At 39.3% G+C, this 17,729-nt stretch overlaps 1 protein-coding gene across 1 annotated transcript; it reads right to left on the bottom strand.

Moving 5' to 3' along the window:
• Positions 1–639: 639 nt before the first annotated feature.
• Positions 640–13,618, bottom strand: RBX1 (ring-box 1). The gene is made up of 5 exons (XM_077168957.1): positions 13,485–13,618; positions 11,558–11,636; positions 6,370–6,440; positions 3,611–3,696; positions 640–835 (listed from the first exon to the last, which is right to left on the bottom strand). Exons 1-5 carry the CDS (start codon positions 13,560–13,562, stop codon positions 823–825), a joined length of 327 nt encoding a protein of 108 aa, XP_077025072.1. The 5' UTR covers positions 13,563–13,618; the 3' UTR covers positions 640–822.
• Between the last annotated feature and the right edge of the window lie 4,111 nt (positions 13,619–17,729).

The following is a 17,729-nucleotide window of genomic DNA, read 5'->3' as shown; positions in this document are numbered from 1 at the left end:
TAGCAGAGTTTTGTGAATTAAATTATTGCCGCTGAACTGTACATTTGAAGGTGGTTAAAATGGGAAATGTTATGTGGTATACATGTTACCACAATAAAAAAATATAAAATTTCAAAGACATAACCATCTGAGTGTTCTTATATAATGTGTTAGTATGAAGGACTAGCAAGACATATTTCAGAACATTAAAGGTCATTATCTTTGGGTAAAACAAAGAAAACAAAACACAGACAAATGTCACGCACAAAATTAATTTTTGTATAATGGTTTTCCCTTTCAGAAAACCTCCACGTGTGCCCACACAATGTCATTTAGCCCTGATGAGCCTCTTTTATAGAAGAGGAAAACTCACAACCATGAGGTGACCTGCCCAGGATGGCCTTCTATACCACGTTGTGAATCCAGGTGGGTTTTATGTCTCAATCTCACATTCTCCCACTCACTGGGCCTTTCCAGGTATCAGCAAACCATTCACCCTCATGCTTGGATTCCTTGTAGCTAAGTGATATACTCACAAAACCAACTCTGTTCTGGCTCTAATGAACAAACGTTTCACTTTCAAAAGCTGGTTTTCCAGCTTCAGAAGAGGGAACCTTTTATTTATGGTCACTTTTTTTCATATACAAGAGACAGCATCTGTTTTAGAATCCAACTGGATTTTATTTGACATGGAATATAATATTTATGACTACATGAACAGCAAAGTGAAAAGACAAGGCAGAAAAGACATGGTTCTATCTAATTTATATAATTAAGTAACAGGAGGGTAAGTCATTAAATGAATAACAAAACAGTTGAGTCTGCTGGGAGAATTTTCTTTTTCTAGTGCCCATACCTGAAAGACAAAGTAAATCCTTTTATTAATTCCATTGCAATTTCCTATTTGAGACTATAAAACCTGCTAAACATATGAGCAAATTTAGTTAGAATTTTGAAAACATCTAAGTGACAAGTATGCTCCAAGTCTGGGTGACAACACTGGTCTCTGCCTCTTCCCTCTGACTTCCTCTCATTTCACCATCTTCGTACCATTTCTTACCTACCCAGCCCTTTCCTGTGACTTGGCCATACCCCCTAGACTCTCTTCCCAGTTATCAGACAGGCAGTGCATGGCATTAGGGGAGGGGAGAGGCACAAGTCAGAGCTTGCGATGGAGAAAGGGAACTCCACCCACCGGCCCCACACAGCTGCTTGGACACATTTCCAGCACTCAGGCAAGTTGAGAAGTAAGGCAGATACTGAAATAATGTTACTGAATTGTCTTTAATTTCAAATCTATCACCAACTCCAATTATAGCCCTGACTACATCCAACACTACACAAAGAACTTTGGAGAAAGTAGGCATGTACGTGAAGTATTTTGTGGTTTTCCCAGAAGTCAAAATTTGGCCCTAACAAGATCATATAAATAAAGAAAGCCAGACAATTACTTCCACATATAAATGTATTTCTCGACAAAGATCTTCACTATTTTCTTAATTTTTTGGCCTGGTTGTTTCTGAATAGTAAGCCTCTGATTAAAATAATCTGCTATGTAGACAGAATCCAGGGCAATGGAACTTTGACTCACTGTTTCAATTATCCTAAAGGCTTATGGCATAAATTAGATCCTTTAAGTACTTCTCAATAAGGAATCTACTTAAATGCTGTCTTAATAAAACTTGGTTGTGCCAAATTCCACAGGTTCGAGCTCTGGTGTGTTTTAGCAGGCCTGAAGAAGAACCCAGTTTTCTATCAGATTAAAGATGTATAATTTGTCCCTCATGAATTTGTTTTCCCAATACACTGATAATCACGGCCTTGGAAAGTCACTAGTTAGATAAAGTGGCAACGTCAAAGCCCAATATGAGGAATTCTTCACACTTACTAATTCTTAAGAGTTTAGCCCTGGGCGTTATACAATGGACAACAGGAGACAGTTTTGGTCTAAACATGGAAACTTGGGCCTGCTTTCAGGCACAGCCAATTATAAAGTCTTCTTGAGAACTTAGAAAAGTGCTTCCGCCTTGACTTGAATTATACTATCATGGTTTCAATCAGAGTGTAAGCTTCTCAAGGACAGGGAAAGGCTGCTCAAATATTTTTTAAGCTTACACAGTACTTAGCAAACACTCTGATGAACAGAGTTAAAAACTTAATATTTGGCAAATTTCTTAAAAAAATGAACATGCTTTGATAAGTCATCCAAAATTCTTCACCAAAAGAAAGACTAAAAGCAAAATAAAGCTATAGCAATAAGGGATTTCACAATTAAAAAACATTATTTTTCATGTTTTAAAAGTTAAGAATATCCTATTAATAAAGACTCAGGTAAATAAGAATCCTTCCCATAAAATTTAATCAAGAGAATGAATAATAATTCTACAAAAAAATAAAGAGAAGGGCATGACATGCACTGACAGAATATGAGGCATAAAAGAGTATGAAAAGTTGCCCAATCTCACCCCAAATTTAAAAATGCACATCCAAACAATGAAATACTAGTTTTCTCTATCAGACTGGGAAAGATGGAAAGTTGGTAATATTATTCTGGCAGGAAACAAGGAAAAAGGCATTCTGCTTCACTTCTCAAGGGGGTGTGGATTAGTACATCTTCTTGGAAAAGGAAAATCTGACAATATTTATCAAAAATAAAAAAGTACACACTATTTACCCAGAAATTCCTCTCGGAGGAATTACTGCTATAAATACACTTACCAATATATACAAAGATTCATGGGAAAGAGTGTTCACCTCTATATTGTCCTCAATAACAAAAAAATGGAAACCCATAAAAAGGGACTGATTAAATAAATTACAGTACATCTGAACAGGAAATTTTGAGTTTTACATATACATTACAATAAAACTTAAAAAAAAAATTATACTACATTTGCATAAAGAAATGCTCTGCAACCATTAGAAAGAGGCAGTTCAATATATACAGATATGGGAAATCCCCCCAATGTATCAGTACACAGAAAAGCAAGGTTTTTAAGTACATAGGATGTTCATATTTATGTTATTAAGGAAAAAAGAAAAAATAAATATATTCATATATGTTTAAGTGCATAGAAAAGCTATCAAGAAGCTGTCATTGATGGCTATCTCTGGGGAATGGGAGTAGGGCTCTAAGGTGGGAAACTAATTTTTTGAACATCTGGATTAAAAAAAATTTACCATGTCATGTTGTATTTGCAAAATAACAAAAGATGTAATCAAAGATATCCATAGATACTATATCAGAATTATTCAGCCAATGAAACATGATAGTTGGATACAATTATAGCCCAAAGCAATAAACCTGAAATTCAGTTAGTCCTTGGAGCCTTATTATTTATGGGTTTGATTTTGGAAATATTTATAGCTTGCAGATTCCCATAGTTTCTACTTTCAGACCCCAGAAGGTTGAAAAACCCTAGGCTACAAGCCTCTAATGTTGACTAATCCCTTGTGAACCCTCTTCACAGGTGAGTCTTATTTTGATTAACCAAAAGATAACTTAAAAAAACAAGGCAAGTTCATGTCTTTATCTTATAAGAGTATATACCCACCCAGCTGAAGTAAGTAAAAGATTGGCATTGACCACAAAACCCAACCGTATAACATCAAAAAGACCAGAGACACCTACTTTTGAAATTCCCACTCTCTGTTGTCCAATGGACACACCTGCCGTGTTTTGAGCCAGCGAGAGATGCAGTGGAAGTGAAAAGCATGCTGAGAGAAAAGATAAAAACATATTTTATTAAAAACAAATAAATAGGCTCAATTATCTACTGACAAATGTCTCACATATATGGCCTGGAGAAAAACAATGGGAGAAAACAAGCAATGAGAGGCAAAAAAGTTTCAACTGAAGATTACACTTCAGCTAGGTATATGTGTATTTCCAATGAGATGTCTGTTAAAGTTATTACTACCAAAGGTAGGAATTATATAAGAAGCATGGGAGTATGTTCTTGCAGTGAGTGCTCTCCTTCACTATAACGATGGAACGAGGTTCTTAGCCTCTTGGGAAAGGAGGTCCTTGATCACATGCAGATTTCAGATTTCCCCAGTTTTGGTCCCCTACTCTTTACTCCCTTCTTTGAGAAAGGGAGCCCCAGGAGTAGAGGCTTCTCCTCAGCCCTTAGTAGTGTGCTGCCACTGCTAACCACCCGGAGCTGAGACACTTTCCCAGTCTCCCCCATATCCAGCTCAACTCTGTTCAAAGGAAGTTAATTTTAAATTTTCTCCCTGACATATTGATATTACAAGAGCGGAATAATCATTAAACCCTTTTAATGGGCAAGGGACTTTGTTTCAAAAAAGAGTGAGATCGAACGTGTGTGCTCCATGAGGTAAGACCACAATGTTATAATAATTTTCTTCAGTGTTCTTTAATAATAAAAACTTATTATTATTTCTTTAAGAATAATAAATCACAGAAGATATCTGACATGGCCCCACCATACAATGAGAGTCATACTACAAAGAATTTTGTTCTAGCAAGATTCATGTATGTGTTCCTATAGAACTCTGACTAGCTTCAACATGATTCAGATAGCTCACTCTACAGTTTCAGTGAATTATAAATTAGAGGGCTGATATATTCAACATCAGTATACTCACCTCAAAATATTGATAAATAACACTTCTTCATAAGGTTGTTGTGAAGATTAAATGAATTAATATATGTAAATTTCCTAGACTTTTTAAGTTCTCAGTGAATATTAACTATCATAAAGGAAAAAAAAGGAGTGAGAAAAAAATTGAGGTGAAAGGAAGTATTAAGAGGGACAAACTGCTGCCCGCAAGCAAAGAGCATCAAAGGGTCCATTTCACAATCTAGAGAGGAAGTTGAGAGGCAAGAACACCAAGGATACTGGTAACTGACAAGAGATAAATGTCGGATTTCAAATTTCAGGAAAGGGAACGTACATGCAGTTCTTTTTGGAACAGGTTAATGGCATACAGATGCTAACCATAATCCCTCTGCCATGGGCATGTACTCTCGTCCCCAGGCTCACCTGAGGGTATTCCAGACACCCTCCTCCACCTTCAACCTCATTCCTTCAGCACTTTGCAGCCGTACAGGGTCCTTTTAGGGTCCGTACAGGACCTCAACAACCTCAAAGACAGCCAATGTAGAGGAAAAGCGGGACTGTAGATGAGGCTGCAGGGTAGGAGACAGGATCCCTGAGCACTTCCTAATTAACTCTCTTCCTTTTATTAATCCAAGATACATTAATGGGTACTTCTAACAGTCTCAAATAGTGCTTTATAGTTTATAGAAGATGTTAACATATATTACCTCATTTGAGCCTCACAGCAACCCTGCTTGGTAAGCATGACAGATATTATTATTATCTTCATTTTACAGACAGGAAACTGAAACCTAGAAGTAAAGTGACTTGCCTAGTTCATGGAGCTGGTTAGCAGAAGATCCAAAACTACAACCCGGGGTTAGTTCGAAGGCTTCTGCCACACCAGGCCAGCTCTCCTTTTTGGAGGCTCTGTGGCAACTGGGTTAGTCTATCCTTAGGCAAGACTAAATAACTTTCCCTACCACTTAAAGAAACCAGCCTCTTTGTACACGTTTGAAATACATATGCCAGGGAGGGTAAAGGGCCCAATACATGAGGGAACCCAGGCTTATACATGATAAATACTTTGTTGGGAAACAAGTAAGCTACAGACACAGAAAATGGGGGTCTGATTTCAGAGCCTCTTAACCCTGCGCCATGTTGAAAGCTGTGGTCCTCTGTTCCCACGGCATAGGAAGCCCAGAGCAAGACAATTTTAGCTCATGTGATATGACTTTACAGCTATAAGGCTGAATCTTTAACACATGCTAGAAATAATATATTCAACGTTTGTTATCCTTCACAGCTGTCACACCCAGGAAGGCCATACACTCATTTTAACGATGTTGCAGAAAACATTTCTGGCATGAGCCATTTTAAAAAACAAAAACAAAGACATCTAACTTGTTACATTTGCCATAATAAACACACACAGACATGAGAATTCAACTTAGTCATCAAACTTAGTTCTGCAAGTCTTTAAAAAGAAAAATATCTGTTCAGAAAATAAAGATTTCCACCAACAGGAGAATGCTTCAAAGATGTGCCACAGGCTTTTCCCAAAGATGAATTCCCAATGTCACTAAAAAGAGTGGGTTCACATTGTAGCTAAGACGCAAGTGCCCCCTTGCAATAACTAATATTTTTTACCCTATAACAGGTATATAGTACTATGATTTAAAATCTTTTTAAAATATTTGTATACCTTTTGGAAGGAGAAAGGTGGGCTAGTTATTTTTTTTCCTACTTATTTTCAAAACAGGCATGGCACAAAAAGTGGTAATATGGTAACAAGCCATGTTAATAGGTAAGGATGTTTCCTTACATTGCAGACTCCCCATGCAACGGTACACTCCTCCGATGTAGCTGAGGCCTGGTTAGCTTGACATTCTATGCCTGTGGGAACAAGACCAACAAGATCGTTAGACCTCAGGAGCAGCAATCTTTCAATCTATAGCAGCCACAAATTCTGTACAATTATATGATTTTGTGGGGAGGGGCAAGGAAGAGGGAGCAAACCTGAACAAAAAATTAGTTAATGTTTAATAATAATCAAATTTTAATGAACGTGAAAAAGGCAGAATAGAGAAGGTAGCTCCGTGACCTAACAGTATGCTTTGCAACAAGATCCTATTCCTATTTAAAAGTAGAATAACAAATAGAAAAGGCACTTTTTAATTCTGATCATAACCTCACTTGTTAAAATATAAGTGATTCCTCATTTGATAAACAGTGAATTCTGAAAGCCACCAAATAACTCTTACTGTTCTGAGAATTGGCATCTTTTCTCTATTCTTGGTGAATGCTTCTTCTTAGGCCCTTACAAATAAATCCAGGCTTGCCTAAATGAAAACCTAGCTGGGTAACAAGCTCCAGTCAGTGAAGAGGTCTGAGCAGGAAACTCTAAACTGGGTAAGGTACAAAGCAACAGGGAATGAAGAGGCCTGTGGTAAACTGGAAATTATGGTCTGTCTAAAGGCATCAACACTCAAAATTCCTTAAAACATCATCAAACCTAGAAAGCTTTTTAGGTCAATGGGTTAGAGATTTGGAGCCCACCACTTTGTGACGTTAACTGTCCTGAACTGATTCTGTCTGATGAATAGAGTAAATTACTGCAGATGTAGCCATATATCAATTTCACAGAGGGGGAAGAGAAGGAAATTTAAATGGAATAAAAATCTGATTGAGACAGAGATCTGATGAGTAAAGCTGTACTGGGAATAGACAGTCAAAGAACAGGATTATTAATATATAATTTGCTTTCTCTGAAGGTGGGAACTAAATGGAGTCTCCCTTTTTAAGAATAAAATGCTTCAGGAAAGTTTATTTAATAGGAGACAATTACTTCAGACTACCACAGGTGGAAAACAGTAAAACTGTAAAAAAAAAAAAATGATGCTGAGATGTTAATGGGTATATTTAGTCTTAGGGGACGAGATACCCCATAAGATTTTATTCATCCTTCAGAAATAATAAATACAAAGGGTCTGAAAGCACAGAAGTTGCCTTTGCTATCCAGATTCACAACAGAAAATCACTGGGTTTGCCACTGACAAGAGCAGAGAACGTAGTTTCTAATGCAGTATATTTAAGAACTTACTAGGGCTGTGAATACACTACCATATTCAAAACAATGGCATAGAAAATAACATCTAATGTCCTAGTTTGATCTTCTATCATGAGAACTATGTATTATAAAATTAGCTAAATAAGAGATACAATTTTTATTATTTCTCAAGTAAAAAACAAAACTGTTTCAGAGCTCATGATCATGTTTAAATGTGTTTTGGGTCTTCCTTTCCCTCCTGGCCCCTTCGGGATGTGGTCTTTTCTTTCCTGTATACCTTTATACTATATCCAGAATACCCACCTCCTTCCATTACTCTAAATCCCTCCCCACCCTTCAAGACCCAGTTTAAATCCTTACTTTTTGGGCAAAGATTTTCCTGACTCCCCAAAGCTAAGCTGTTTTCCTCTCCTTTAGGTGCTCATAGTACTTATTTTTTATAGTATTTATCAAATAACATTATTGCTGTCTCTTTACACACCTTACCTCCCACCCTGTCCCCCACCCCGTCCCCGCCCTAAAGCTCTTGTAGAGCAGGAACATTTTCATTCTATGCCAGGTGCATAGTAGGCTCTCAGTTCTAAAAGTAGAACTAAAAGTAGAGAGACTGGGAGGTAAATATATTTATTCTTAACCAGCAACTAAAATATATAGGAACAAGACTGCATCTAGAATGCCAGGTAAGAAAAGATGACATAAAGAATGATTAAATATGAATATAAAATGTGCTCAAATAGAAAATGTTTCTGAGCTTTTGGTGCAGAAAGTGAGAGTTGAATCTAGTTAGCTTAAAATAGGGGAAGGAACTGTTCACTGACAACTTGAAGTAGACAAACAAAAGCAGTGCATAAAGAGTTTCTGTCAAACCCCTGCAAAGGCAGAATCTAATTTCATGTGACTTGTAAAGCTTGGGGTCTTTTAAACTTCAATACAAGAGCATTACCACCAAAGGACTGTTAAGGAAGCAATGGGCTCTTCTTAGAAGTGGACAGATCTCACACTTTCAAAACACTGACGGGTATGTGGTTTTAGGGGGACTTGCTTCTTAAGGGCAGACTCTGGGTCCAAGCACTTCACATGCCTCTTTTATCTGGAATAAGATTACCAGAGGTAAGGGAGAAAATAATACCTAGCAGATTGTGTATTTCAAGTCTCTTTAGGAACAACCAAGAAATAGGGCAATGTAAAATAATGTGAAGCTACAGTAGGACCTGTATTATCAATATGGACTCAGAAAGGGAAATCTTTAGACCAAAAATGCTTCTGGAAGAGTCTGACTGGGGAAAAGCTATAACCACTTTTATTTACTTAAGGCAAGGTATATAATTATTCATTCAATGCCAGACCAGAATTTATTAGAAATGACCAATGGCTAAATCAAAATTATTCTCATCTTTAATAAAAGACTCTTCACAAAAGTCATAAACCATTTATTTATTTATTTCTCCATAGTCATATGAAGTTTAATGTGAATTTTGTCTTGCTTTTCCTTCTCTTTTTAAAAATGTTCTTTATTGTATAGTATAACATATATACAAAGTAAAGAAATAAAAAAGCAATAGTTTTCAAAACACTCTTCAAAAAGTAGTTATAAGTAGATCACAGAATTTGTCATGGGCTACCATACGATCCTCTCATATTTTTCCTTCTCCATTTATTTTTAAAAGGAATGCAAACCTAGTACCAGCAACCAAACTTATTAGTGTCTATAATAAAAAATTGGTACGTTCTTAAGGGTTAAGACTTGATCTCAGACATTTTTTTTCCTGGTGCCTAGGAGAATGTCCAACATGTAAGTATTTACGGACTGAATAGAAGATGTAACTTAAGAAAACACTTCCCTGATTTTTTCTTGTAGAATTTCAATATTCTGCCTCTTCTGTGATAAAATAGGTATCTACCTGAAGGCCTACATTGATACCTCAAGCATTCAACTTACTCTTAAGAAAAGAAAGAATACAGATAGCTTTTGTCTTTTGCTAGTCCTCCCAAGAACTACATTCTCTGGTATCCAAAGAGATACACAATGACTTAAATATAGAGGCCCCCCCCCAAAAAAAAAGTCAAGTTTACAGAAATTCAGTAAATATTTTAAGAAAGGAACCCCACAAAAATGAAATTTTCTCTGGGTACGACTCCTGTGCACGGCACAGAAATTGGCAAGCACATAATCAAAGGCTCCACCCAAACACATTTAAAACTGTGCATATGTTTTTTTATGATGGGTATCTTCTATCCATATGAAATGTCATGGTAGATGCTGATTTGCTTTGCCTGTAATGTGAAAAGGCAAATGTGGTCAAGCCCACAGAAACCAAGAGCAATAAAACACCAACACATGCCCTTGATTGCTTTCAACATAACATACAGATTTGTTTTCCAAGTTGCAGTGGTCACAGACTATTCCTCTATTTGCCTTTTAACTATTCATTCAGCAACATTTATTGAGAATCTACTATGTACTAGACATTATCTTAGATGCTGTGGATATGGCAGAAAACAACACAGACATGACAGAAAACCAACTAAAATAGATGATTGTTACCAAAGGAAAATAGAGGATGTCCTGGCAATATATAACAGGGAAATAACCTGTGTTTGTGTATGTGTGTATTTAAACAAGTTCATTGTGAGATGTGAAGACCGACCTTGGCTTAGTCCTGCATTTGTCCAATACAGTAGCCATGAGCCACATGTGGCCACTGAGCACTTGAAATGTGGCTCGTTTGAACTGAGATAGCTGTAAGTATAAAATACACACTGAATTTCAAAGACTTGGTTTAAAACAAAAAGTGAAATATCCATATTTTTAAACATCTTATGTTGAAATAAAAGTATTTTGGATACTGTGTTTTAAAGTAATTATTAAAATTATTTTCAACTATTTCTTTTTAGTTTATTAATATGGGTACTAGAAATTTTAAAGTTATGTATGCTTTTGTTCTTGTGGTTCACATTTATATTGGGCAGTCCTGGTTAGACAAAGGTAGGAGATTGAAGAGGGAGAGAATATTCCAGACAGAAGGAAGATGCTATGCAAGGACACTAATAAAGAGCATGGAGACTTCAGGAATGGAAAGACAAGAGAACTATTACAGTGAGTAGCAGAGTGGCTCAAGGTGAGGCTGAAGAGGCAGGTGAACCATCTCAAAAGTAAGTACCCTTTTCTTGCCTGCCATGTGGGAGACCTGGTTTCAATTCCCCGACCCTGCCTATGCCAAAACAAAACAAAACACAATTTCAATTCTAGAACCTTGAAGTTTCTTTGCCTGATTTCTGATTTCATTAGCAAACCAATTTAGTATGTGGATGAAAAAGTAACCTCAATTGTTTCAGTGTAATCAATCTTCTCCCTCCCATTACTACAAGGATACTAAATTAGTCAGTTAACAGCTACAATCAGATTCACTATGTTTTGATCACCTTATGTAATAAATATATAGAGATTTAAATCAAATTTCTTTAGTGAATTTAATTGCCTATTTAGATGTTGGTAGTGATGTCTTTTTTACTAGGTATGGGGCTAAAGTTGCAAATCCTTACTTCTTCAGCTTCTTTTCTTTACACATCTCACCCAGCAAAAACTAGCTTGGACAGAATATTTTAGTTCAAAGTTTATTTTCTTCCTTTTACTACTTCTGCCTTTGAGTCTGGGTAGGAGATAGGAAATATAAAGAGAAAGAATCTACAGTGCCCCTGTGTCCACAATTCATTCTAAACGTGGCCTTGCTCTCTTTAGAGCAAGTTGATTTATTTTAAGAACTGGGTATGTCTTCAAGACAATCCAAAAACTATTCTGTTTCAAACACACCAAGAGACCAGGTGCAGAAGACCCCAAGCACTATGTTTTATATCTTTCCTGAAGAAGAAAACTGATCACATCAGGATAGCAACAATCCTTGCAACCTTCTCAACTTGCTCCCATGCTCCTCCAATTACTTACAAAGATCCATAATGTGGTTCCTGCAGATGGCACAGTTATCAACCACAATGTCCCAGGCCCAGAGGGCTACCGCATTCCACTGCAAAGAGAGAAAAGGGGGAACAATGCACTTCCCTTGTAACATATTACACACACATTAGAATTTCGTACTGCAGCTGGAGTTAACATCTTCTTTGGCCACATGGACCACCAAACAAGAGTTTCTGGATATTACACTACTCTTATTACACCAGAGGACAACAATAGGCTACATACAATCTCGTCCATTCTCCAAAATGTTAAGCACATGAAATTAATGTATCATCTTTTAATTTAATTTTTTCCCAGACCTAAAAATATTTAGTCAGCCACTTCAATGTCAGCAATCAGGAATAATTTTTAAGGGCTTGTTTTAGTCTTAATAAGCACAAACTTGCATCACTGTGCAGGTTCCCCAGGCAGATGCACAAGAGATCAGTCTGCATAGATAAATTCTGCTCTTAAAGGCAGCTTTGGAAGCATGAGTGGGGAGGTGAAAGCTAGGAAGAGAATGAACTAAGATGATGACCGGAGCATAAAATGGGTAATCTTGGATTGAAGTGGGTAAATACCAACAGTATTAGTACACAGAACAATGTTACCACTTATTTCTTACAGCATCGCTCCATAACAAACTCTAGAATTCACTGAACTTTTAGTTCCTACTCTCAAACAAATGTTCTCAAGTTTTATATGCCCACTTCTACATATGACTGAGATAATTCCACTAAGAATTTATCTAAACCCAGTATCTAAGTATTTCAACCTCTGCTTCTGCAACTATAAATACTCCCAAGGCCTTTTTCATCCACTAATTTGGCACCACTCCCACCCCCTCATCTCCTGCAAGCCAAATCTCAGTGTCTAGCAACTTCTTCAGCACTTTTTACCCCACAGCTTCAATTTGGAGGAAAAAAGTCTACTACTATCTTCAATATGGCTGCTGGCTGTAACTGGGCATGAAGTGCCCATAACGAGACGCAAAAAAGCACTAGGAGAATATTTTTAGTGTTTAGCCAGATATTCCAGGAATAACAGCTTCCTTATTTGAAAATCCTCATTTTGAATAGATTTATTTCATCTTAGGTGGAAATCCACACTTTTCTCCCAAGCTGTTGGCAAACCACTAAAAGGGATTTCATGCAAAGACACGTTCAACATTTTTGCTTTCCCACTTCTAACAGGCCATTCGCAACTCGTACTCAACCCTTCCTAAACGCTACGAGGTTTGGGCTTCATATGCTTTTGGGGGGAATAGGGGGTGGCTTCTGGACATGACGGAGAACCACAAGACTGAGACGGATGCGTAACAAATCAAAAGAGCCAAGCATAAGAAATGAGACTCTAACTTGGTGGGGGTGAAGGCCAGAGATGGGGCAGAGAGGCCTTGCTTAGGCGAGGACAACGTCGGGATCCCTCAGTCAGTGGGACCGCAAAGCTTCAAAAAGGGGCGGGGTAAGGAGATCGTAAGCCCAGCTCTACAGAAACCTCCATTGCGGTAGGACCTCAGGTTCTCGGCTTTCGCCGCACTGTCCCATCCTCCACTCACTGCAGTAGCTCCGACTCCCCCATCCACCCACCCCACTCTCTACTTCCCCCACCCCTCAACCACTCCAGTGACAGCTCAGGCGCTTGGCTCCCGCGACCAAGTCGCAAGCCGGAGTAGTTCAATAAACACCTCAGTGATTGGACCCTCAGCCTAAGAGCGAAACCAATAGTTTCACTGACAGTGGGTCGCAGACACGCCGATCAACCCTAAGACCCACCCTCCGGCTTCCTTTCGGGGGTACCCGGTCCCAGGAACGCCCTGAAATGAAGCCCTTTTCTTCGCGCCTCGGTCACCCTCGGGCCTGCCAGCCAAGTCCGCGCCTGTCTAGCTTCCTTGAGGAAGCAGCTGGCGAGACCCAACCTTTTTCACTTCAAAGCGTTTCTTGCCCGCGCCGCTGTTAGTGCCGCTCGGGGTATCCACGTCCATCGCTGCCGCCATTTTGGAAACTCACGCTCCGTCGCCTGGCCACTGCGCCTGCGCAGCGCCGCCCGCCCCCATCCTCCCCTCCCCCAAGCACCTCCTCCCGCACCCCACCACTGACTGGCGCGCGAGGGGCAGATGGGGCGGAGCACGTGAACACGCCTCTTAAAGGCGCTGGAGCAGGTTCCCCCTTGCGTCGGCTAGGGAGGAGGCGGTGGCCTGGGCGGCTGGGGCGGGGCCGGGCGGGGCCGAGGCGCTGTGAGCGAGCCGGAGGAAACCTTGGAGGAGACCCGCGCTAGTCGCCTTCTGCGGGCTTCCACGCTCCCTCTGCTGGGGCGGCGGCTTCTTCCTCTCCCTTGGCCGCGACGTGCGGCCCAGGCTCTGCCCAGCCTCCGCTCCCTGTGCCGGTGGACCGCTCGCCGTCTTCGGCTCCCCACACTGCCCTTTGGTAGATCCTGACCCGCGTCCGAGCTAGGCCGGAGGTGCAGCCACCTTGGGAGGCCTGAGGATGGGCAAACCCCGGCCCAAGCACCGTTTGGTTTCCTGATTTCAATTCGGAAAAGGCTCAGGGATTCGAAGAGGAGGGAAGAAATGCCTGAGCCTTCTCCTCAAGGCCAGAGTGAGCTGGCATTTTCCTTCCGCGCTTCACCCCCCTCCGCTGCCCCCCCCCCCCCCGCCAGAAATAGGTGGAGGAGGGTCAGAAGCCTGGGTGATAATCATCTCCAGCCTGCTTTGTAATGCTAGATGGTTCTCGATGGCCTCTGCTTAAGGTCCACGATTTCAGTGAACTCACTTGAGTACACATTCCCCACTTGAGTACACACTCAATGTGTACTCACTTGAGTACACATTCACCATTTCATCTAAACATAGGGCCCTTCTCCCTCGTTTCTTGTCACGGTTGAGCTCCCTGCGCTATAGTTACGCTGACCTATCTGGGATCGCCGTACTTAAAATTTCTGTCGAGCATTCTGCCATTTATCCTTACTGGTCATTCCTTCCCATCCAAAGCACCTGCACCTGTCACATTCTGGTTCTAGGTTGGGCCCTCTTTTACATCTGATCTTGCAAAGATATGAATCAGCTAATCACTCTTAAATCTTGTAATAGTTTATTTGAAATGTTTTCTCTCAAAAGGAAATTGGAGATAACCTTCCCACTATATGGGACATGACATCCAGGGGCAAAAGTCTGCTTGGCAATGTGTAAGATGACTCCCAGGGATGAGCCTGGCCCTGGCACCCTGAGATTGACAATGCCACCCTGGCCAAAATGGGGGAAAGAAGTGTAACGAAATGAGGTATCAGTGGCTGAGAGAGATGGAATACAGTCCAGAGGCTATTCTGGAGGCTACTCTTAGGTAAGCTTCAGCTAGATACTGCTATTTACCATGGTTTGTCAAACCCCAATCAAAAACATTCCTGCCAATCCTAAAGAATACCTAGGGCTGTATCTGAGAGTCTACAAAGATTCCATGCACTGTGATTACTTTCCAGAAACCTACAACCTCTAGATGGTTCCTAGGCCAGATAAGTCCTGAAACCCAGAGGGGCCAGTGTCTTCAGAACATTAACTAGTTCCATACACCTATCCAATATTATCAATAGCCCTTTCCAACATGAAAAAGTTAAAATGGTAATAGCCTAGATACCCCTAAAAATTTGGAGAAAGATCAAAGGAGAAGGTGGAGTTATAGTAGAGAAGTTAGGATTTAAGAAACGAGTATGACCGCTGAATCATTATATTGATATTTCTTTCAGTCTCCAGTGTCTTGGAGTAGTTAGAAGGAAAAACCTGCAGTGGAACTGTAACCCATACCAAACCCTGAAATCTGTTCTATAACTAATTGTTGTGTTATGCTTTGAAATTTATTGCTTTTTTGTATATATGTTATATTTCACAACAGAAGAACAAAATAATAGAGGGGTATATGGGGAAAATGCAGTATTGTAAATTATAGACTATAGTTAACAGCACTTAATATTCGTTCATGAATAGTAACAAATGTACCACACCGATGCTATGGGTCAATGATGGGGGATAAAGGGTATAAGACGTTTTGTGTTTTCTTTTCTTTTTTTTTTTGGAGCAATGAAAATGTTCTAAAATGATACTGTGAGCCATTGATTCATTGATTGTATGCTCTGGAAGGAGTGTATGGTGTATGAATATATCTCAATAAAATTGCATTAAGAGGAAATTGGAGAGCAATAGTGTGTGTTGTTTGACTCCATTGCTAAATTGGAAGAACTGTGATTTGTTTCCTTGCCTTGGTCATTAACAAGAACCACAAGCCTGTGAAAACACTATCACGTCTTTTACCAGACTTGAAAAGTGAAAAATTGGGTGAGATTGTAAAGTATCTTAGGAACCCTACAAAGTTCTTCTTAGCCCAATTTTGTTAATGATACCATGTTAAACTTTTCTGCTGTCTAATTTACTGTGTACCTATAGGATCCTATGGAAATAATAGCAACCTATGTAAATTAATGTATTGAGGCATATTTATCCATCATTTAACAAATGTATTGAATACTTATTACATACCAGGCCCCATTATAAACAGGAGAGACAGTGACTGAGTCAGTCAAGGCCCCTCCTAGAAGGGAAATCACATGTAAGTCCACAGCTAAATGTATCAGAAAATCTCAGATAGTGATAAGTGTTATGAAGGGAATGAATCAAGGTAATGAGACGAGGGTGGGGGAGGCAACATTAAATCGGGTGATCAGGAAAGGCCTCTCTGAGGAGGTGACATTTCAGCTGAGGCCTCAGTAATGAGGCACCTGCTAGGGTCTGTGGGAGGAGCAAGTAAGTGCAAAGACCTTAAGGCAGAAGTAGGCTAGGCTTATTACAGAAATAGAAGGCTGTGTTCTAAGACTTGTAAGACCCCACACACCCCTTCTAAAATATCTAAGACTCCACGCACCCTTCTTTTCCTCTTACCCTGCAGGTCACATCATCTCAGTCTCCTTTGTTGGCAAATGGCCCCAGGTCTTTTGTCTACTTCTCCACCTACATTTACACCCTTGGATGACTCCTTCCTATGGCTTTTTTTTTTTTTTAATTGTGGTGACATTCATAAAGTAACATTTTGCATTTTAATTATTTTCAGGTATATCATTCAGTGGCATTAATTACATTCACAGTTTGCTACCTCTATCACTGTCCATTACCAAGATTTGTACCACTCCAAACAGAAACTCTATACCGATTAAGAGCTTCCCCTCAGCCCCTCCCCTTGACTCCTGGAAACCTCTAATCTACTTTCTGTCTCTGAGTTTGTTTATTCTAGGTACTTTATAGAAGTCGAATCCTGCAATATTTGTCCTTTTGTGCCTGGCATTTTTCACTTGGAATGATATTTTCAAGGTTCATCGGTATTGTAGTGTATATTGGAGCTTCATATTTTTTTTCTGAATAATATTCCATTGTATGGATATACTGCATTTTGGTCATTGATCTGTTGATGACACGGGTTGTTTCCATCTTTTGGGTGTTGTGAATAATGCTGCTATGGACGTTGGTATAAAATTATTTGCTTGACTCCCTACTTTTAGTTCCTTTGGGTATACACACAGAAGTGGGATTGCCAGGACATATGGTAGTTTTATGTTTAAACTTTTGAGAAACTGCCACACTTTTCCAAAGCGGCAGAAACTTTTCACATTCTCACCAGCAATGTGCAAGTATTCCAGTTTCTTTACATCCTTGCCAGCACTTGTTACTTTGCATTTTAAAAATAATAGCCATCCTAAAAATAAACAATAGAAAAAAGAAAACAAAAACAAAAATAATAAAAAAGAAATAATAACCATCCTAGGGGATGTGAGGAGGTATCTCACTGTGGTTCTGATTTCTCGTTTCTCTAATAGCTGATGATGTTGAGGATCTTTTCATTGACTTATTGGTCACTTGTATATTTTCTATGGAGAAATGGCCATTCAAGTTCTTTGCCCACTTTAAAACTGGGTTGTTTGTCTTTTCTTTGAGTCACAGAAGTTCTTTATATATTCTGGATATTAAACCCTTATCAGATATATGATTTCCAAATATTTTCTTACACACCACATTCGTTTAATTCAGAAATTCTCTTGACTCTACCTTCAAAACTTACCCAGGATCTGATGCTTCTCATCATCTTCTGTTTGACTCTGCTGATGGAAGCCACGCTGAGCCTGAATT

The sequence above is a fragment of the Tamandua tetradactyla genome, chromosome 7 (genome assembly GCF_023851605.1).
Source record: "Tamandua tetradactyla isolate mTamTet1 chromosome 7, mTamTet1.pri, whole genome shotgun sequence".
Classification (NCBI taxonomy): Eukaryota; Metazoa; Chordata; class Mammalia; order Pilosa; family Myrmecophagidae; genus Tamandua; species Tamandua tetradactyla.
Note: the sequence above shows the minus strand (reverse complement) of the source record. Positions and strands in the feature narration are given on the sequence as shown.

What these genes read in the sequence shown, in the direction of transcription:
- RBX1 (XM_077168957.1), bottom strand. Translation starts at nt 13,562, where the DNA reads ATGGCGGCAGCGATGGACGTGGATACCCCGAGCGGCACTAACAGCGGC. An exon ending in AACGCTTTGAAGTGAAAAAG is followed by an intron (nt 11,637 to 13,484) that starts GTTGGGTCTCGC and finishes CTCTCTTTGCAG; the next exon opens with TGGAATGCGGTAGCCCTCTG. An exon ending in GAACCACATTATGGATCTTT is followed by an intron (nt 6,441 to 11,557) that starts GTAAGTAATTGG and finishes TTGTTCCCACAG; the next exon opens with GCATAGAATGTCAAGCTAAC.